Source organism: Cryptomeria japonica, chromosome 10, assembly GCF_030272615.1.
Source record: "Cryptomeria japonica chromosome 10, Sugi_1.0, whole genome shotgun sequence".
In the NCBI taxonomy this organism is placed as follows: domain Eukaryota; kingdom Viridiplantae; phylum Streptophyta; class Pinopsida; order Cupressales; family Cupressaceae; genus Cryptomeria; species Cryptomeria japonica.
In genome coordinates, this window is record NC_081414.1 from 310587638 (window position 1) to 310610439 (window position 22802).

The 22802-nt window shown below is 37.2% G+C and overlaps 1 protein-coding gene across 1 annotated transcript in view; it reads right to left on the minus strand.

The window, feature by feature from the left end:
* LOC131078959 (ABC transporter B family member 25) overlaps positions 1 to 22802 on the minus strand; it is a 163486-nt gene that overhangs the window by 95720 nt on the left and 44964 nt on the right. Inside the window, exons 3-4 of the mRNA XM_058016813.2 lie at positions 22539 to 22574; positions 22292 to 22366 (exon numbers count right to left, since the gene is read on the minus strand). Coding sequence (XP_057872796.1) covers positions 22292 to 22366; positions 22539 to 22574 — 111 coding nt within the window. The remainder of the gene's footprint in view (positions 1 to 22291; positions 22367 to 22538; positions 22575 to 22802) is intronic.

Sequence of the window (22802 nt, forward strand, 5' to 3'; positions counted from 1 at the left end):
TAGCATCCTGAAGCGACATGAAGATCATCACAGACAAAGGATGATGCAGTTAGAGTCGTGTCTTTAGACACATGGAATAGTTTTAGTTATGCATTTGTAATTTCGTTTTGACAAGTTACATGTAAAAATATTTTTTGTAAAATGCAAGTTACACATTACTTGCACTTTTGTAATTACATGTAAGACAACTACAAGTTGTGTCCGATTAGGACTGTAGTTGGAATAAGTCTTAGTTAGTTGGAGTAACTCTTAGTTAGTTAATGAAGTCTCAGTTAGTTATTGAATGAGTCTTGGTGGTTGAGAGAATCTCTCAAGTTAGTTAGGATCCTCCCACCTTTTTCTCAAGGCTCCTCTTCTATAAATACTGGAGGAGTCTATTGTAATATTTATCTTTTGGAAAGCAAGCAAAAACTCTGCCAAATTTACAGCAAGAAGTCTTTGAGCTTATGTATGTGAATTGAAGGTTTTGAAGAATAATAAAGAAGGATTACTCAAGTTTTGAGTCTTTGAGCTACATGTTTGAGTTTGAATCTTTTTATTCCTTCTATGCAAAGTATTTCTAAAGGGGCTTAGTCCAATCTGATTTGAAGTCTTTGAGCTGCAAGTAGAGAAGATTAATTAAAATAGGAAACTCTCTTGAAGGAGCAGCAAGTCTTTGAGCTTGCGTCCATTCTTGAGGAAAATTACTGTTTGATAAGAAATAGCAGCAAGTCTTTGAGCTTGCATTAGTTCTTGTCTTTGTGTTAAAAGAATAGATTATTCCAGTCTTTGAGCTGTTATCTTTTATTCGTTGTAAAATTTAGTATAGCAAAGGGTAGATAGGACTTCCAATAGTCAAGTCTTTGAGCTTGATATTGCTGTCCCGTCCCGAAGGAAGTGACGGGAGTCTTTGAGCTTTCAGGAAACTTCACTTCCTTTCTCTCATTTTACTTGAAAGTGGTTACTGCTGTTATTCAATCGCTATCCTTTTCTGTGAAGAGAAAAAGGATATTGTCTTTCTTGAAAAAAGAAGAAAGATTGCTGTCCCATCCAATTTTATTTTCCAAGTTGTAGTTAGATAGGGGGAGCCTTCCCTTAATTAGGAGAGTTTTTACTCGTGTGCTGTAGTTGAAACCACAATTTTGTATATTTCCCCAAGTGTACAAAATTTTCAACCAACATAACCAACACCAATCATTACAGGAGAGTGAACGATGCATTTTCAATGCATATTGTTTGGAGTCTACAAAGAGGTTTTCACAAGAGGTTATCCTCAGAGGCTAGAAAATTGGTGGAAGAGTATGTTGCATGGTTCATCCAATTTCCCAGGTTCACGTATATCAGAGTCCAAGGGTTTGATGGCAATCCTCTTCGGCTACCAAGGCACCCAACAGATAAAATAATCCTACTAGAGGTAACAAGAAAGTTGACAATATACAACAAAATTCAGAAGAAGGAAAAGAAAGGATTACAATTTCCCTTCATCATGGGAGATGCATATGAAGTTTGTCTGTCATAGTCGGTGGAGGAAAAGGCAGCTGAGGAGTTGCAGTTCTATGGGCTCACCACATACACAATAGGGGAAAACTTTGATCCATATAACAAGATCAAGACGGCATGTGGTTGGAGACATCGGCATAGAGAACATCTGGAAGATTACTAGGCAAACGCCAATGATGATTTTGAGATTCGAAGAAGAATATTTTCCAAATTGTCACTGAAGCTAGTGCGAATTTGTAAATTCTTGTCAATGCCTAATCAGTTAGGAGAGGACGAAAATAGACTGCACCCAGACTTTGAGAAGGAAAAGAACAAGCCCATTTTCCCACCAAATTGGACTGATCCAGAGATATCCGATCTTGACGCAGTCACAAGACAGGTGACTAAAAGAGCCAAGCGCTGAATTGACACACAAATTAGCAAATTCCAAGCCCTTGGTACCCCATTGACATATGATTACATGGGCGATCATGAATCACAATCTACTCAAGATGGAATTACTAAGGAAACACGGGATGATACGGATGAGCATGAACAAGGCCAACAAGAAGATAATAGTCAAAGGAAAGGCATGAAGATTGCTGAAAGTCCAAGTTTAAGGAAGGCAAAGAAGCAAAATGTGCCAAGTAAAGGACCAAACTCGAAGAAGCAGAAGACAGTGACACCTCAGCCATCACCAAACATTTCTCCGAGCGTAGAAGAAGTGGACCTATTTACAAGAGAAAAGATGTCTCATCCCAGGAATGAAAGCTGAATGGAGATTGAGTCTAGTGTACTTGACAAGCAGAGAGGAAACGCTTCCATGGGACCTCCCCACTAAGAAACGTTGAACAAGAATCCCACCAAGATAAAGATTTGAACATCATGGATTTCTTTGATCAACAACATATGACAGTAGAAGTGGAAGGCTTGGGGAACCCCAATTTTCTCCTTCTCTACGGAAATTCTCATCAGGATGAAACTTTTCAAGGACAACAAGAATAAATGGAAGTGCATAGTCAGCCATCAAAAATACCAGTGTGGCTAAAGGACTGAATCAGGAAAGACCCAGGAGAAGATGGTGATCCGGCAACAGAATTGGAATAACTCCTCAATCAGATAAACAAGCCAAAAGGAATGAAGACAGCCAAGAAGTTCTCTTGGATGATAAGAGGAAAATCAGGATCAAGAATTCAACATGTTCCTAGAGTAGATAAGACAAGGGATGAGATTACTCCAAAGGATTATGATGTAACAGAGATTGATTTAGGACCTACTTCAAGAGCCCGAGTCATTGAAGATTTTGATGATTCCACTCAAGCATTGAAAGATCAAATCAAGAAATTGGAAGAAAAGTACCAGAAGTTGAAGACCGACCATAAAGCCTTACGTGGATATGCGCAATGCCTAATGAAGCCAATTAGGCAGCAAGATGAAACATTTGTCCCACCCATTGCCCTTTCAAGGGAATCAATTGAAGGTCTTCAAGAAATGAAGGTGATTGCTTAGGGAACTAAAGACTGGGTGAAGAAAGTTCACAACGAGGCAGATATATTCATTGAAGACTTGGTGCATATGTACAACAAGATTTTGGCCATCCTCAGTTTAATCCAGGATATTGATCATGCTTGGGAAGACACTCATATCTATCAAGACATGACTATTCCATGCCTAGGAGCATTGATGGAGATTCCTCGAGACACATTGATGGAAAGAGTGATTAGGGAAAAGGAAGCATGTGACTTCTCCAAATGCTACTGTGCAGTAATATCAAGAAAGGAAGCCTTCAAGAAACAAATGAAGAATTAGCACGGCTAAGGAGGATACTCAAAGAAATTCAGATGGAAATCCTCTACTCAACGGAGGTATTGTTTATGCAAAGAAATGGGAGATAAAAGAGATGACTACAGATAATTTGAAGAGCAAGGTCAAGGAACACCTTTTTATGGACATGAGTTCTTTCTCAGAGAGTCGCTTGGATGACATATCCATATTCATTAGTTTCATGAACAAGATTCGGGAACTCAAGCCAACCTGGGAGAAGACTCTCAACCAATGTGAAAAGGATACAACAGTCATGGAGTACAAGCATGAGACTGTGCCATGCATCTCCGTAGATGAACTCGAGATAGTGGTGTCTAGGGTCATTGAAATTGCCAACAAAGAGAGAGATAAGAGACACTTCTAGATGATGAGTTGTTTGAATCTTAGTTCACATCTAATAGTGGTGATTAGTGGTGAAATCCTTTGCTCATACCTTTAATGAATAGATGATTTCTTTTCATTGAGTAAGATTAGTCTGAGCTTGTTTTGTGTATGTTTAACTTCTATCCTTAGATAGATATTGTTCATTTTTATGATAATTATTTAAGGAATGAAAATCATAAGCACAACCTTTGAAGATTGTACCCACTTTGTCTAGTTGTTTCTTTTGGCAAACCTAAGTGTGGTTTGATTTCACCCAATCATTCACCGTCTCTTGAATTCTTAGGAGTAGAGTAGAATTCATAACCCAGTCCTCTTTTTCCGTTTTTTGGAATTCCGTGATCCAAAATCCAAAAGAAGAGAACCTTCATTGCCATACGTTTTGTACCATACATTCCTTGAGAGTGAATCATTCCATGTCCTCGTTGCAATTGAAGAACAAAAAAAGTGTAAGTCCCCCTTCGATTACCAACATACATTATACCAAACGAGCTATATCCATATATCATAAAGTGTGATGTCCTCGATATAATTAAATAATAAATCTAATTTCTTTATTGTAAGGCCCCAAATTTAATAACAAATCTTTCAGGCCCTTTTATTTAATTGGATTAGGCAAGTTTTGGTTGGTCGTGACGGCCCGTTTGTAACCCTTCGGAAAGTTTCTCGGAGCCCATATATATGGCCGAGTTAGTCATTATTGTAGGTATGCGAATTTGGTATTTTCCCCTTGTTTGGGCGAATTCCAGTTGGAGTTCAGCTTGTCTGTCATTTCAAAGGTGAGAGATCCTCCCTACTTGGCATCAGCAGTTTCGGTGGGAGTTCTCCTCACCCTAGTCTGCTTTTGTTCCGGGTCTATGTAATCTGTTGTGCAATCATTATCAATATAATTTCTCTTTCCATGTGCGAATCTTCATCTAAGTCTTGTGTCTGGAATAATAATTTCATTTCTTTATACAAACTGAGCATTTGGAGGGCTCGAGGCGAAACTTGGCGGATATTCACTAACCGTATGGCCACTACCGTACACCCAGCCTACACAACCACATTCACTCACCGTATGGTCAAAGCAAACATACCACCGTACACCCAAACACTCACCGTATGGTCAAGGCAACATACCACCGTACACCCCCTTCACTGTATGACCTACCTTCTTCCCACCGTACGGTCTGCTTGGCACCACCGTATGGCCTGCCTCACACCACCGTACGGGTTGTTTCACCCACCGTACAACCCTTACACCGTACGGCCCCTCACTCCACCGTACGGTCTTCACAGTGTACGGCCCCCCTCTTCTTACCACCATACGGTCTATCCACCATACGACCTTCCTCTGCTAGTTCAACAGTCTTTGCCAGTTCACCGTAGGGTCAGGGAACATTACATAAAGTCACAAGTTTGAGTAGGAACCTTGGAGTCGCCTCTATGATCTTTGCAATCTTAGCATACGAGGGGTCTTTGCTCAATAGAGGATAAAGTGTCTTTGGCATCTTTATTTTGCGTTGGTTTGGTCATAAAACACCCATCAACAATACTAAGCACCATTTTTTCTTCCTCATACCTATTCTCACACTCTTGGCTTTTTCTTGTTTATATTTTTCTAATACATTGTTATTTGATGTGTTGAATTATCTACCTGTTCTCTCATTCTTGTCCATTGTCCACTTATTTGCTATGATTTTTTTGGTGTAGCTTTATGTATATGTTATAATTGAGCCTTCTTTTCATCTAGTAAAACATTCCTCAGTTGAAAATTGAATTGAACATGTACTTAATATCTACATGAATAATTAAACATTGTTAGAGATGCACTTGGAACCTCCTTTTTTTTTTTTGTTTTTCAATTGTCCACATTTTTTTCAGTCCCATTTGCTATGTCCTCACTCCTATAGTGTGCATAGGATTTTGAGTAGTAAGCTTAAGGATACCTTAACTCTTAATTAAGTTATATGATCATTATTATATTCTTATTTAGATAATTTGGTCATCCTATGTGTTATATTTAGGTATCTAATTCAGCCTGAGTGACATCCAAAGCATAAGTAGGGTATATAGAAGAGGAAGATGTAGTTATTATTACCATATTGAGTATTGAGTTGTTATTTAAGACTATTGAGATGTCCCCCTCGAAGTGAATTAGGAGGTTGCCTGTAATGTCCCCTACTAGGTTTAGGACTGTTTTAACCATAATTAATCTATTTCAACAGACTTATGACTTAAACTAAATTTATTAGGAGACAATTCTATCTTAACATGACTAAAATCACGGATAACGTAATCTTCTTTCTTATGTTGAATTGATGCTAATCCAATCTGATTTATTTTCTCAGTCTTACTTGTTCATTCAGATTATTGTTTCTATATATGTATGTATATGTATACGTATACGTATACGTATACATATATGCATATGCATATGATCTTATTGATAATACAATATTATTATATATATAAATATATTATCCATATTCTGATTTGAAAATATAAATAAACAAATAAATGAATTATATTATATTATAAATCATTTATATATTTATTAGTTACCTGTTTATTAACTACCTATTAGATGATATATTATATATTACTACAGAATAGTTTCCAGAAATTATTATATTATTATTAGTATTAATATAATTACTAGAATTCTGCATAAGAATATTATCAGTTGCATAAATTAAGCATACATATCAAGCACATCTCATGCATACCACTATGGACAAGGAGTTTACTGCCTGTAACTGAATAAGAGTTCTGATCTGATCTGATCGATGGCTGCCCGATAATATATATACCCTTTTTCCTTCCCTTCATGCATGCCTTTCTGATTGTTGGGGAGCGCCTTTATATTCTTTGTTTGCTGATGCAGAGATACAACTCTTACCAAGGGTTGCATGTTAGGGACGACATGTCTTATTAGCTGGCTAACTGTTTGTAAGGGTGGCACCCTTAGGTTCATCGCAACTCTTCTTACAACTAAGCCGCTCTCTCATCATTACTATTGTTAGTGCTAATTACCATTGTTTAATCGATCAAGTATCTTCAATCAATCATTAAATATTATTATTGATCAAAACATATCAAATATTATTATTGTTTAAACACTAAAACTTTGAACTGCTGTGCTTTCGTCCCTTAAGGCCGGCGATGGTAATTAGTGAAGTCACCGATTTTGTTGATAAATATTATATTTTATTATTGCTTTATTTATTTATTTATATTACTTATATTATTATTATTTGATAAATATGAATTTAATATTAAGCAATATAAATTTAATATTAAATCTTATTTGTTATTAATAAATAATGATCATATATAACATAAATAATAATCATAACAAATAATAAACATTAATAATAATTATATATTAGAGGAAAATCGTGAAGTCTCATAAATGAGACGATTTTCCAATATTATTAAATGTTAATTAATAAATGTTTTAATTATCGTATTTATTTAATCACAATAATCAAATGTCCAAAGAGGGGTTATGACATTGCCCTCTCGAAATTGCATATTATTATCAAGTATTTGCAATATATTTCCTATCATATTCTTCTATTGTGCAAGCTGCTTCATTACAGCATTACCAATTATTGCCCATTTGTGTAAACTATTTAAAAATTAAACTAAATTATATTACATTTAAACTTCCCCTTAGATAAATCAAATGAAATACAATGACAGTGCATACTAATACATCAATGACCACAGATCCATACATTTAAATGTTAATTGGTCATAAAATAGCACAATCAAATAAAAAAGTACAAATATCCTATAAGTAAGAAAAGAGCTGAAATTACATTTCAATGTTCATAAGTCATAAAATGACACAATCAAATAAAAAAATATAAATATCCTATAATTAACAAAATAAGCATGGATCAAACCAAGAGCTAAGATTACATTGCTCATGCTCTATCTTCAATTTCCATGTGCTATAAAAATGGCATGGTATCAAATATGCTAGTGTTACGATCACCGCTAAAATTCTATCACCATAAATACCATAGATGTTAGCTCTTCTAACCCATGCTTTGCTACAAACCTTCAAGAGCGTTGGTCTCTTCCTAAGGTCCACTACCTTGATCTTTATCATCTTCGCGATGCATTCAAAGTTACTTTCCTTACAAGGCTATTAGTGCTTAGATCTATAGCTCAGGATTTAACTCCTTCAGCTTTGCCCCTCAAGTTATTTTAACATTTCTTAGAGCTTAGTCTCTAGTTACTTTTCATAATCTAGAGCCTTTTACTCTATAACATCTCTAATGACTCTACATGTACTTTTGAGTTCCAATTATCTACATTGATATTTTGGACATTAACAAAATTCATTTGTTTCTTTCTTCTAAATTAACAACAATGTTATCAGTAACCCATCCAAGATCAATAGTATGTATTCTAATGTTGAAGACAAGACATCGTGAACTACAAATACCATTTGAACTAGCATTTGAATGAACATAGAACAAAAGATGTAAAAAGAATTGTAGCTTTACCCCCATGCATCCTCCACCAAATTAACTTGTCAAAAGCCATAAAATGTTTGTGCCCCCTCAACTTAGGTTCTTTTAAAAAGGGTGTGTGCAATAATAGAAACAAGATGCTGAAGTTCTATGGCCTCCATGCTATATATCTTCTTGGTGGCATCACAAAAACACAAATTTACCTCCTTGTCATCAATAAGTGTAACTCGTCCAAGCCTCTACATGCCTCATTTTGTGATAAGCACATATATTACCATGTTTAGCTATATGTTTATCAACTTCCACACACATTGAAACAAATGTTGAATCCTTTGTGTGTAGAACTCTTGTCTAGAATCTCTCTCACGAATGGTAGGCCTAACTTACCCAATATGTTAGAGGTCCTACATAATTTATGTTAAATAACTTGTGAAAGTATCTAGAGTGACTCTCCATTTTGAAAAACTTCACCATTGTTCTAATGATTGTCTCCAAATAATTTATGTTGGAGTAATAAAGACATTATCTAATTATTCAATTAATTATGTCTTTTTATTTTTATTTTTATTTTTTTAATGGCAAGTGCTATCTTTGTGGGGATAGCTCCCTATATTACTTTTCAAATCAAAATACATCACTATCCATACAGGTGAAGATGAACTAATTACAATCCTCCCTTACCTAATCAAACTCAAACCTACAACAAACATATGACACTCCCTACCCGACAGATGACATACTATAACTATAATGATTTACAAATTTTGAGAACAGACTCAAATATACTTCGGGATCATAGCCAACTGCTCTCCAATCTTCACCGCCGTCTCCGATGAGACCTCAAATAGCCAAGTATCGTCCGACTCTAGCAATTTTTGAAAAGGTGTCATATTATCATTCATGACTCCCACTCTATAAACCTCCCAAGCTTCATCAATGTAATTCCTCTTCCTCTCCTTTACAGTCAAGATCTGTGCATATGCCTCATCTTCCTCTACATCCACTTCCTCCTCATACTCCTCTTCCTCACTATCTATCCCTTCTTCGGAATCCGAAGCAAACAAAATTTGTTGAATCAAAATATGACATCAAAATGCTGACCCATTAATTTTCTTCCAGATTAAAAACTGCATTGGCAACACCGTGCCCATTAGCAGCGGCTATAAAAACCCGGCCATCCTCTGCACACTAGCCTCCCTAGAGTCCAAGATATCAACCATCGGACACACTATCACTTCAAAAATGTAGCCATCACACCCATGTCTTCCTAATCCCAAGGTAGTCTCAGCCAATCTATACATCGCCCTGTATGTGAGATCGTCCGCAAAGAAGAACCTCCTAATCTGCTTTTGCATATTCTCCTCCTCACACTTGCAACTGACCCCAAAATGAAACACCATTTTGCGATCTCGCAACTCCCTGAGAGACTAGAGGCCGACTACTCGCCTACTTTCAACCACCCTCCTCCACTCAACTCAACCTGTAATATTCCTCTGTTACTTCCCCTATAAACTATACTCGTTTTTGGATTCTTCTACCGGCTCATATCTTCCTCTTATCGAGAATGTACTTGATCTTAGATCAAATCTTAGCAAATTTGCGCCAATTCCCATACTTCCTCATCTACTTTGCTCTTTTGATGCCACGTTTGTATCTCGGCTAAACATCTTACTATTTGTTTGTCACCACCTACTCGAAAAGATTCCTTCGCTGCCTCCATAGTCTTTTCATCGCCTCTCTCCTCTCTTGGCTTTCCTCTAAGAGGTGTCATGTCTAACCCACTCCTACACATGGTATCCCATTCCTCTCTGATTGAATCATTGAATAAAAAAACTCCTCCTCGGGGTCTTCATTTGACCAATATGTAACCTCCTTCGCTGAAACTCCTTTGTTTGCTAAGTGGTTCGCCGCTCTGTTTCCTTCTCTGAATATATGCCTGATTCTATAATCTGTCAACTTATCCAACATTTCACAGATACAAGGCAACCATTCACTCAATCTCCAGTTGCTGAATTTGGATCTTACCACACCATTTATAACCACTTGTGAATCTCCATCTATAATCACCTTAGAAATACCTCTCTCTACGCATAGCTTAATTCCAACAACCAAGGTGTTGATCTCAGCCACATTGTTCGTAGTCCTTCCCAAAGGCCCCATAACTGTATATATTGGTCTACCGGCTTCATCCCGAACGATAGCACCCATACCAGATTCCCCTGGGTTACCTTTACTTGCCCCATCAAAGTTCCATTTGTACCAATCTCTCGGAGGGGGTTCCCAGCAATTATCTGTCCCTCTTTTCCTTCTATCTTTTACTGTGCATCCTCCAACGTCCCTTAAATTCCAGCATTTTTCCATCTCTTTGTCCCATTTTGTAAGTGTAGTGATTCTTTTCCCCATCATCTTACCGGCTACTATTTCCTCAATGGCTGACTTCAACTTGTCCAAAAGAGCCTCTATTGAAAGTTCCTCCTCACGAAACACCCTTCATTTTCTTTCTTTCCAAAGATGCCAGACCACCATAGAGGGACCCACTATCCACAAATCTCCCCACTTTGAATTCTTCCCATGGATGGGCCAAGACGTCAAAAAGTCAATCAATTTCTGACTTCTAACCATTTTCTAGCTCAGTCCTTCCGCCAACCAATTCCAACAACGTTCAGCTACTGGGGACCAATAAAACAAGTGTTTTGTTGTTTCCTCCTCTCTCCTGCATAGAACACACATACTTGGGCCAGCGATTCCTATATCTCTAACTCTGGTCGATGTTAAAATCCTTCCATGAAGGGCAATCCATAGGAAGGCACCGGCCTTAGGTAGCACATGTTTATTCCAACACAGTACATGTGGCCATCTTATGTTCTCCAACCTTTTTCTTTGCAAAGCGTATCCTAGTTTGATTGTATATTACCCTGTTTTTGCTACACTCCAAATCAGAGAGTCTTGCTTACCAATATATATAACTCTCTTCTTCAATTCTTCCTCCAACCTCTTCGAGCTCTCCTTATCCCAACATCCTACCGCTCTCCATTTGATGATTTCATTTTGGAATACAGGCAAATTGGCCAAATTTGTTTTCCACCTTTCTGACCCATTCTTTGTCCATTATAATATCTTCAAGTGCAGGTTCCCCATTCCACGAATCCCTCCAAAATTTGGCTTTATGACCATTCCCAATCCTTCATGAAAGATGTTCTGAGATTAGCCTCCTGCTTTCCCATATGAAACTCCAAATTGGTGACCCAGCATCCGAGTTTGCCATAGTAAAGATCCTTTCCACTTCCTCTAAATCTAGATATTTCTTTCTCATCATTCAACACCAGATTTTCTGTGGAAACTTATACATCTTCCAAGCCAATTTAGCACCTAACGCCAGATTGTGGAGATCCATTTTTCTTAACCCTACCCCTCCTTCCTTTAAGAGGCATGCCGTATCCCAATTAATGAGCGGTATTCTCCTCACCTCTTTAGATCCTTCCCATAAGTATCTCTTAAGGAGCCCATCCAAAGTGCCTAAAGCTCTGCTTGTCAATCTATAACATGACATAATATAGATTGGCACTGCTGACAAAACAGATATAGTCATTTGAATTCTGCCCGCTTGACTCTTCCACATCATTGTTTTAGATTGACAATTATTGATTACACTATCCCACAAAGGTTTGTTCTTTCTTCCCAGAAAAAGAGGCACCCCTAGATATTTTATAGGAAATTCACCTATCTAGAACTCTAGAATCTTTGCTATCTTCCCCTGCAAGCTTTTGCTGGTGTTAATAAAATAAACTGTTGATTTGGAGTTGTTCATACTTTGTCCAAACCCATGCTCATATTCCTCCAATACCTTGCTAATCACCTTGGCTTCCTTTTTTGTAGCTTCCCCAAATAGGATAGTATCATCCGCAAATTGTGAATGTGTAATTGGCTCCAAATCTTTGTGGATGGAGATTCCTTTCCATACTCCTGATATTCCTTTCCTTCGAATATTCCTTCCTAACACTTCCACCATCAGAATGAACAAAAAAGGAGACAAAGGGTCTCCTTGTCGCAGACCATTAGTAGCATGAAAGAAACCATTCACATTACCATTGACTAGGATAGAAAAACTTACTGAGGATATACAATGTCTAATGCAATCGAACCACTTCCTATGAAAACCAATTTTTTCTAAAATAGAGATCAAAAAACTCCATTTAACACAATCGTAAGCTTTGCTTACATCTAACTTGATTACCATACCTCTGACCTTATCTTTGTGCATGGAATGGATAGTCTCTGCAGCCAAAATAATACTATCTGTAATGTCCCTACCTAGAGTAAAGCCATGTTGCTCTTCAAATACTAGCTTATCCAAAACATTCTTGAGTCTCCCTACCATTGCTTTTGAAATAATTCTATATATGGAGTTACACAGGGAGATAAGACGATAATCAGCCATAGACTCGCATACTTGCTTCTTGCGGATAGGGGCAATATTGGTATTATTAATTTCTTTCTAAAATTTTCCTCTTCTTCCGAAATCTTCAACAACTTCCCATATATCCTCACCCAAGAACTCCCAACATTTTTGGAAAACTTCCATAGTTATCCCATCTGGTCTAGATGCCTTATTTGGGTGTAAAGAATAAACAGCCTCTCTAATTTCTTGTTTTGAAAAAGGCTCCATTAGCATAATAGCATTATCCATCTCTATTACCTCCGATGGAATTACCTCCAGCAAGGATGACCTGTCAATAGAATCAGCATCTACCTCTACACCCAAAATATGACGAAAATGATCCACTGCAATCTTTTCTACCTCTTCTACTGATTTGCTCCACACACCATCTTTATTCTAAATGACATCGATTCGGTTAGCTGATCCTTTTGCTTTGACGGATGAATGGAAAAATTTGGTGTTCATATCTCCAGCTTGAATCCAGAGCTCCCTGGATTTATCCCTACAAAATGCTTCTTCCCTGCACAAAATCTCTGCCAAATTTTCATTGAGAATTTTTTTGCTTTCATATTCAGCATTTGTCATACATGATTTAAATACTATCTCATTTAATTGGGACAATTCTTCTTCAACTTTAATCTTTTCTGCAAAAATGTTCTTAAACGTTTCTTTGTTCCATTGATTGATTTTCTTTTTGATGCATTGCATCCTTTTTGTGAAGTGAAAAATAGGAGTACCTCTAAAAATATTGCACTCTGCCCACCATCCTTCAAGCAGCCCTTTAAAGTCCCTGTCTCTCCACCACAATCTTTGGAATTTAAAATTTCTTTTGGTCATCGGTCTACCAAAGTTCATTTCCAATTGCACTGGAAAATGGTCTGATAACGAATGGGGCAGTATACTAGATTCCACAATAATGGGTCCTTCGAACCAAATAGAGCCAATTAAGAATCTGTCCAATCTTTCTGAGATCCTGGTAAAATCAATTCTCCAATTTGTCCAAGTGTAGAGACCATTCTTAGGAATCACATCTAAAACATTGTTATCACGAACAAAATCCCTAAAATCTTCCATAATTTTGTTTGACATTTTCAAGCCTCCACTCTTTTCCTTTAAATCCAATAAAGCATTAAAATGCCCTACTATCACCACCCTCTGCTGATCTAAATTCGAAATATGCTCTGTTATTTGCTTCCAAACTTTCATTTTATCCTCTATTTTTGTAGGGCCATAAACATTAATTAATGGAAAAGTTAAGTCTTTCAACCGCCATTTCACCATACAAGACATCCAGTTTTCTATTCTTTCAATCACAGAAACCGTGACTGTGTTTGAATTCCACAATATTCCCAAACCACCAAACGAACCTCGAGCTTCTTGGAAGCAACCTTCCCACTTGAAACAATAGCGCACAAAGCTTAAAGCTTTGTCCGAACTAAGCTTGGTTTCTTGCAATAGAACCACATCACTATACATCCTATCTAGCGCATGTCTCACCAAACGTTTCTTGTTAGGGGCCGAAAACCCCCTAACATTCCATGTTACAATCTTCATTATTTGCCAAGGGAGGAATTACCCCCCTTGGCTTTCTTCATAAAGTCCAACACGCTTATGATGCCTTTCTCCTTGGCCCTGTCCTCCATCTTTTGCCTATTAGATCTCCTTCCTCTGCACCCTTTGGCTTTCCCCAAAAGTACATTTGCAAATTGGCTAATACTCTGCGGGTCCACATTGTCCAATTCATCTTCTCCATCTAATTCCTCCTCCAAACCATCACCATATTCTATCTCTATATCAAACACACCTTTTTGAATAGTTAATGCTTTAGAATTCTAAAATGTATCCTCCACCCGATTATCCTTGCTCCCAACATCTTTACTATGAATCGAGCATTCTCCCGATATGAAGCTGCCCTATTTGAGAGGAAGCAAAGCCTTTCCCTCTGAATTGCAAGTCTGAGTATCAATTTGGGAAGGGACCGTTAGATTAACTGTCTTCTATGTACCCATCTTCTGAGCCCATTTTCTGTCAGGTCTAACAAAGACTCTACATTCAGTAGCGTCATGATTATTCAGACCACACCTATCGCAGATTGTCCAATAGTCCTCCACCTCGACTACTTGCCTCCAAGACCTATTGCCCGATTTCAAAGAGATCGTTGATGGGACTTGTTTAACAACCGCTAACCGCATTCTTGCATATATATACGAGTCGCCTTCAATAATACCCTCATCAATCTCTAGAAGAGTGCCGAAGGCTCTTCCTATTTTTTCTAGACTGGCTTCCCCCCAATACTCAATTGGTAAGTTATACAGACGAATCCATATAGGATGATCATAAATCCTCAATGGAGTCGGGTCGAAATTGGCACTGCACAGCTGAATATACAGAGGATAATTTTCATAAAACCAATTCTTCTCGGTTAGAATGCGATCTCTCACAAGCTTCTTCTGCAATAAATTTAATAACTACTTGAGCACTCCAATTCTGTTCGACCCATAATTTGATTTGTCCTCTTTCCAATCTCTTTCCAACAACTCTCCCAATAACTGCAAGTTTATTCCAAAGGCTGATATCTTCTTCCACATCTTTTGTTAAATCGATCTCTTCCAAAGGAATCGATGGATCCTCTACAGCATTCTTAGTTATAAGCCCTTCTGCAAATCTCCTTGTAGGCCTAGGACCAAATTTGTTCTAAAAAACTCTACCCTGTGATTCCGGCCAAAACCCTAGTTTCCTACGGCTCCCCATTCTTTCGACAAAGGATTGTGGGTTATTGGACTTGGTAACTAATTATGTCTTTTAATTACTTTATTCACTTAAGCTAAATTTAGATGCTTTTTCCTTTTATTAAATTAGGCTAATAATAGTTTATGTTGTCTCGTTCATTATGATTGTGACACTTGCCATCGGCTAATTCAATCTTCCTTTAGGGTTTGCATCTAGGGTTAGATCATTATGCTTTTAAGTTTTATAAGCATTCATTTGTAACATTCTTTTGTGCATCAATATAGAATTCTCAGGTTGTTGAGCAAATTATCCTTGCTTGATCTTTCTTTGTGACAGGTGTTTGCTTGCAGATGATTCTTGTGATTGTGTAGTTAATCAATAACTCCAACAATTTCCTCCCTTTGATCACCTATGACAAAGATCCAAATAATAGCTTATTCCTAGGTAGCTATTTCACTAATGAATTGATGATCTCTAATTTATTTCTGTCGAATGGCTAAAGGCTTCATCCCTTGATTGGAAAAGATCACTGAGCTTGCTGCCTGCTATATAGAGTGATCTAGCCATTTGTTAAATGTCCTTTGTTATCATGGTTCACTGAAATAACTCGGAATAGATACCGCTGTAGTAGGCTGCCCTGTCTTAAAGGAATGACTGAAATTTTTTCTTGTATGCTATAGTTTAGTCTGCTTTGACTTAGGAAATGAAAGTCTGATTTTTTTTCTTGTGACTAAGGTTTAGCTGTCTCTGGTGTGTTTTGGTGTTTGATAGGCTTCATTAATAAACAATGCCCACTTACATAACATTATATTGACATTCATGAGCATTACTTTACTTTCACCAAACTGAATATTACAACACTGAATTTTCTTTTAAAATTTACTGTCAATAACACACCATGCATACAATTTGCAAGCAATGTTAACACCATGCATTCACACTTTCAGAATAATACAATAAAGAACCTGGTTTACTGTTGATGTGCACAATACCAGTCTCCACGCTCCATAGTTTGTATCACCTTGGCTCAACCTTGCTTACAGCACACTACGGCTCTGAGGAAATATAGTCCACGCCCTCACAGCTCAGAATATTTCTTTGCAAGGTGGCTACCGTAGAAGTAATATGCTCCCGGCACTTTCCAACGCCCAGTGGTTATTAACATCCCCATCAATGTCTGTTACCAATAACCAAAATCATGCCCAGCTATAGCTTTTTCTCGCCCAACACAATATAGTTACCAATGCCCAGCAAAGAGGAAGTTCCACGCCTAGTTCAATCTGTTCTTCACACCCAACAAGATGTAAGAATAATGCCCAGACCAATGAATATTCCACGCCCAGCAAAGGTAATAGTCTCACGCCCAGTTTGGAAGATGTTACAACACCTAGCAAAGGTAATAGTCTCACGCCCAGTTTGGAAGATGTTATAACGGCCAGCTACAAATGGCAACGCCCAGCCAATGACCCTGATGACGTTCAATAACCAGCTGATGACAACTCTGTTCCTATACTCCAGCCATGTCTATCAGCAATCCAAGTAGTTGTTCCAATTAGCAAGAGACTGCAGTTCGGCCTGTATAAAGTTCGTTGTAATCTACAGCAGCAGATTAATACTCTGTGCGCACCTCTGATTTTTGCTGTGTCATGCAGATTATTGAAGGTCGCGTTCACCTTCTGAGCAATCAATCTGGTCTTAACCTTTAACACCAATTAGCGTAGTTGCCAAATCATTAACCTGCGTTAAGACCAAAGAAACGGGACTCGGACTCAGACTCAAACTCAACTTCAGACTCGGCTAGACTCGGGAAAGTGAAAAACTCAAGAAATTTAAAGATTTTTAAAGATTTTGGACCCGAGTCTATGTTTGGCCGAGTCTGGCGAGTCTGGTCAAGTCCAAGCGACTTTGGACCCCCGACTCGGCCGAGTTCGAGTTTGCTGGACTCATGGGGGGTGACTCGGACTTGTTGAGTTTGGGTGATTTTCATTTCTATGGTTAGTCTTACATAATTGTTGTCTGTGTGAGTCTTTTTCCAAATTCCTTTTTGCGTCATTGCTTCATTATGATTGTACAACGACTAAATTTTGTCATGAATCTTAGCATCTAAAGTCTACAAATCATACTTGCCTAGAACCATCAAAATTTCATTCAGCAATGTAATCCTAATGAGTGTCAAACATGAATCAAAGCTGATGAAAAGTCCAGATAAAATATCGCAATACCTCCAAATTGCAATCGAGGCTTGTGTAGTGGTTGATTTTGTTTTATTAGTTCATGAAATGTGGGTTTGTGATCAATAGATTAGTGTCACTTACTCACGCGCTCGTGTCTTCATGTACTCAACATTTGACCGAATATCATAATTAGGTGAACCCTCTTCACTATGTAACTTTCCCTTTTCTTATGTTGCAACATATATGTTGCTATTGATTTCCATCATGTATGTATTTTCTTCTATCTATGCGAAGGCTTTTGTAGCTCTCTATTTGAAGCCGCTACCTACTTTTTTCTTTGGATCTCTTAATCATCTTCAAATTGTGTGGTTGATTGACAACAATGCAAGCTCAAGCTTGATCTAATAGAGTGATTATTTCTCATATAAGGAAGTATATATACATTGATTAAAGAGAATGTTTCTTAGAGTTCCTAAGAAACAAAAAAAGGCAGAGTCTCACATGGGAGTGCTTGCTACATATGGAGAGTGTGCTTGGAAAGATCTGTCATCATCCCCCATGGAAGTGATTGATGGGTATGGAAGAAATTAAGAATATCTAAAAGGAATTGTCATCATCTCCCATGTGAATGATTGATGGTCATGTTGAGCATTCCTGGAATGATAACAAGGGAATAAAGTTCACGAATTGGGGTCAAAGATGATTTACTTGCTTTCCCATATGCTTGCATTTGTAATGTTTTTTGGCCTTCACTCTATTTGTTTCTTGTAGAATGATCATATATAATGTTTACTCTTAGCATTTTCCCTAAGGAAGGTGGTGTCTGGTTGTCATGCATATGCCTCTAATGTTCCATGAGAGCATTTGTATTATCCAAATCAAGAGGTATTAGGAATCCCAATGTTTTGATCTTTTGTGCTAGTTTTCTTTTTTGCTCCCAGATCTGATCCTTTTCCCATGAATCTGGACAGAGCTGCCTAAAATATATTCTTTCTTGAATAAATGGAGTGTTTACTTCTTTTCACGTCATGAGTATCTGAGATATTGTAGACATGATATCATCTAGGATTTTCAGCTTACCTTTGTTGACCATGCCTCCCTCCAATGTCTTCGAGGCATCTATTATTGATGTGAATTAGACTGTAGTCTTTGACTTCTCCAACCATTTTGTTCAAGTCTTGGAATGGCTGCTATATGCTTCTATTGTGGGAGCAGTATTAGCTTCTAACATTTCTCAAACTCATCCATATCCATGAGTATTTGTTTGAGAAAGCATTCCAAATGTATTAGCACAGGTAATTGATGGAAAAGCCTGCATCATTCTATTGTTTTTTAAGCATATGCATGTTGGAATTTGTCATCTGCCACTGGTGTTTTGTCTTTTTTGTGTAGGTTGTTTACAGCCTCCTAAAGCAAATGATTCACTTGTTCACATTATGATGTAGTTGAAGCTTCTTTGAGGGTTGGATACCAAAGAACTTGAGCAGATAGCCATGTTCATGGCATAGCTTGCATTTGATTGGTATGTTATCATAATCAAATGGAATTTTCCCATTCAATTCTTCATTTGCCCAAGATTATTCTGTCTGGCAAAGTCACCTCCAAATCTACATTAATACCAACCCTCTTCACAATGTTTTATGTATTCAAATGTAAGCATACTCCCCTATGGCATTACTAATCCTTCTAATAGATGTTCCATGCTAATACTCTTTAGGAAGCAATGGGAGAGCAGATCAACCCCCTCACCCCAACATAGGAAAAATGCTTGGTAGGTATTCTATGGGCTTGAAAATGTTTTAACCATACAAAAACTTTCATAGTGATTCATTTTTCATGTGAAGTTTATGATTGTTCTCTCTTACATCTAGTCACTCATTGAGGACTCACCCTTCACTTATTGTTGTCATGTTTTGGGACACTAATCAACTTCATTTTGTAGACAACAATGAATGTCTTCCAACAAATCAATCAAGGAAAGAATCAAAACATTAACATGAGTTGCATAAAAATGATTAAACTTGGCATTAGAGTGTTTCAACAAAAGTGGTCATAAGCCAAAAGTGGACAAGCCATCAAGAATTGTGCAGCTAGCTAAGGAATTCACAAATGTTTGAAAACTGGTAAAAATGGCAAGGAGGCATGAATCGCATGACTTGCCATTAAGTCACCAAAATGTAAAAATGCTAAAATGGCACCTCTTCAGTGAGTCGCAAGATTCACTAGCAGGGTGCTCAAAAAGTGTGAAATAATGAAGAAAAAAAAACTGCCAATCACTTAGGTCCTCATGACTATGCATTGGTGCCTCAAAATTTTATTAAACAGAAGTAGCAAGACTCTCTAAATGTTATGATTACTTTATGTGATGCCTAGAATTTATCAACATAAAACGTGGCAAAACACAATAAATTGCGTCTCTATGAGGAGACCCAAAAATTGTATTTTTATAAAGTGTCCAAGTCGACCTATGAGCACAAATCACTCAATCAGGTCAACAGAAAGCAAAAGACATAAAAGTGTTGGCATCAATTGTATGAAATAACCTGCCATAAAGCTCATCTTGGGTTTTCCTTTTCCTCATTCATTGTTTCATCATTCTGATTGAAAAGAGCAGGGGAAGAGGAGTACGTTTTTGAAGCAATGAATAAATTAATCTTGAGCACCATTGTCCATCATTGGCAAGGTTTTGCCAAAACATCAACGGTTTGTCGCACCACCATTGTAGTAAAGGGTTTTTGTTGGCTTTTAAAGATTAGCAAGCCACAATTAAGGGACACAAGCATTTCATCTTTGTTTGCAGGTTTTTGCATAAAATGGCTAAGTTTATGGTAACAAACCACCATTAAGGAAGATGCCATAGGGTTTCAATACTTCGGATTTCAAAAAGAAAGGCTATGCTAGGATTTCAAATTCCAATATGTAGGTTTTGAAACTGGCTAGAGTTAAGAAGTGTTTTCTGCAGGAGACAAAGATACATTCAGACAGGTCACCAAGATTATCCAAAATTTACCAATTTGTTGCTAGGGTTTTAGAAATCTCTTTCTATGGTGGCACAGCATTTTCAAAATCATGGATCGACCTTTAATGTGGCTTCAGATTACCCTATGATCAAAGTTATTGAGCTAGGGCACATGGATGTCCAAGAGTTGAATTTAGATGAGAAAATCAAGAGCAGAAACTGAATTACTCAAAGACGACAGGATAGTGAGCTTATTCAAACTGCAGCATTTTCCATTATGGCTCAAAGCCAAGAATTGGCAATTTCTGCAATGAACATTATGACCCAAAAAAGAGAGAAATCTGGATCATTGGAAAATGATATTATTGGGATATTTTGTGTTGATTTCCTTAAGGAAGCCCTTCAAATTGTTGTTGTATGAAGAGACGTAAGATATAAACTTGGATGGCTGATAATATCTGGAATAATAACCTACTGCATTGTCAAAAACAACTAGGTAAGCATTGGTTGAAAGAGTCTAAGAGACCTAATCAGTTGCCAAAGGTTGTGAAAAGAAACAATTTCAAGAAAGAACAATCAATTATTATCGCTTTTCTCAATCATGTGATTGGACAAGAGGCACAAACATTCAAGAGTTGGATGTTCACCATCATGACCTCAATTCGGTAAAGGTAAGATCTATTTTGATGGGAATATTTTGATAAGCGAATGCATTCAAAGAAAACCGCGTTATTTTGAACAAATCCACAAATTTCATATGATCTGCTACATAGTTTCTAGCATGGTAAGAACTAAGAGTTTTGCTGGTCTAGCCATAGTGGGAACATGTAGTATAAAATTTCCACTTTCCCTAAACACCTAGGTCAAACCATAGTGGGACTATAAAGTTTTCAATTTCCCGACTTAGCCTACGAGAATAAAATAGGCTAATGGAATTTCCCCCTAGATCGAGGAAGGGGACATTACAAATTACCTCTAATCTTGGTCTCTTAACAACTCTCCTTCCCTTCACTTGAAATTGCAGGTTGCTTATGTGGCAGGAGGCCTTCATTTCACTGACTATGTGTATTATATAGCAACATCTTTCTGATTTGTGTGGCTTATACTTTAAGTTCATCTGATCAAGTTAGGATCTCTTGTTTTACTTTTGTTAGTTTTTCAGTTGATGCAAAAAAAATTCTGCATTCCTACTGCTTATTGTAATTTGAAGTCCCATTGACCTACTTTGTCCATTTGTGGACATTAATATTGTTTATTACTTGCTTCCCTTTGACTAAGGATTTGACAATAATACATATTCATCATTACACCATACTGCCTCAGTAGGATAACACAAAACACTAAATATATTGCAAAACATATCTTATTTTTCTGTGCATATAAAGGTGAGTGGAAGGTGATCTGTACAACATTTAAAGATTTGCAATGAAGTATGACATGGTAATCAAAGAATCAAATCAAGCACAAATAGGCTTAACTGATGTCTTTTTTTTCCTCCAAATCTATGAGCAAGAAATAAAAATGAATAAACTCACTTTACATCCCAAGCTTTTTATTTCTGAAAGAAGTGTAGATACATATTTCAAATTTTAAATTTATTTTCTGAAAGCAAACAGAGCTTTATCCATATTAAAGATTGAAAAGGCTCAGTTCTCTTAGTCATCTGCAGAGTTTTGTTTAACATTATCTACCTTCAAAATGAGAAGACATAAGTTGACTTCCCAAATTTCTGGTCATTTAGGATAACTCGTGGTGGAGTAAGCAACCAAAATACATTCATATTAAATGTGAAATTTTAGGCAGGTATCCCATTAGAACACTATCATGCATTTCACTGAAAGGAATAATTACATACAACTAAAATGTTTGTTGTTGATGCAACTAGAAGCGCCACAGTTGCTATAGCCAATTTCCCTGCCTCCGGCCGTGCCTTATAGAACAAAACATAGGAAATTTTACAATTAAAATTAGTCTTGTCACCATGAACAAGACTGCTTTAACCTAGAAAAAAAGAACAATAGAAAAAATAAGATCAAGTGAATGCAGAGAAAAGAGGGAAAAAGAGTTGTCTTGCCATTTAATAAGCATGAAAAGAAAAATACCAGTCGCAATATGCGGCAGAATCCCACATTCGCAGCCTGAATTAAAAACCATGCAGGTAGTTAGAATGGACTCCAATCATAAAATCCTTAGAAACCTAATGAAGCACTAATCTTGCTTAAAAATTTCTTAATGAGCAACGGAAACATTTTGGAAGTAAGGAAATAAAATCATGAATTTATGTCTGCATATAATTTCTCAGGTACAGATGCTTAAGCAGTAAATAAGAGGGGCAATTGACTCCTTTTTGTGGTTTTCTTCTCTAT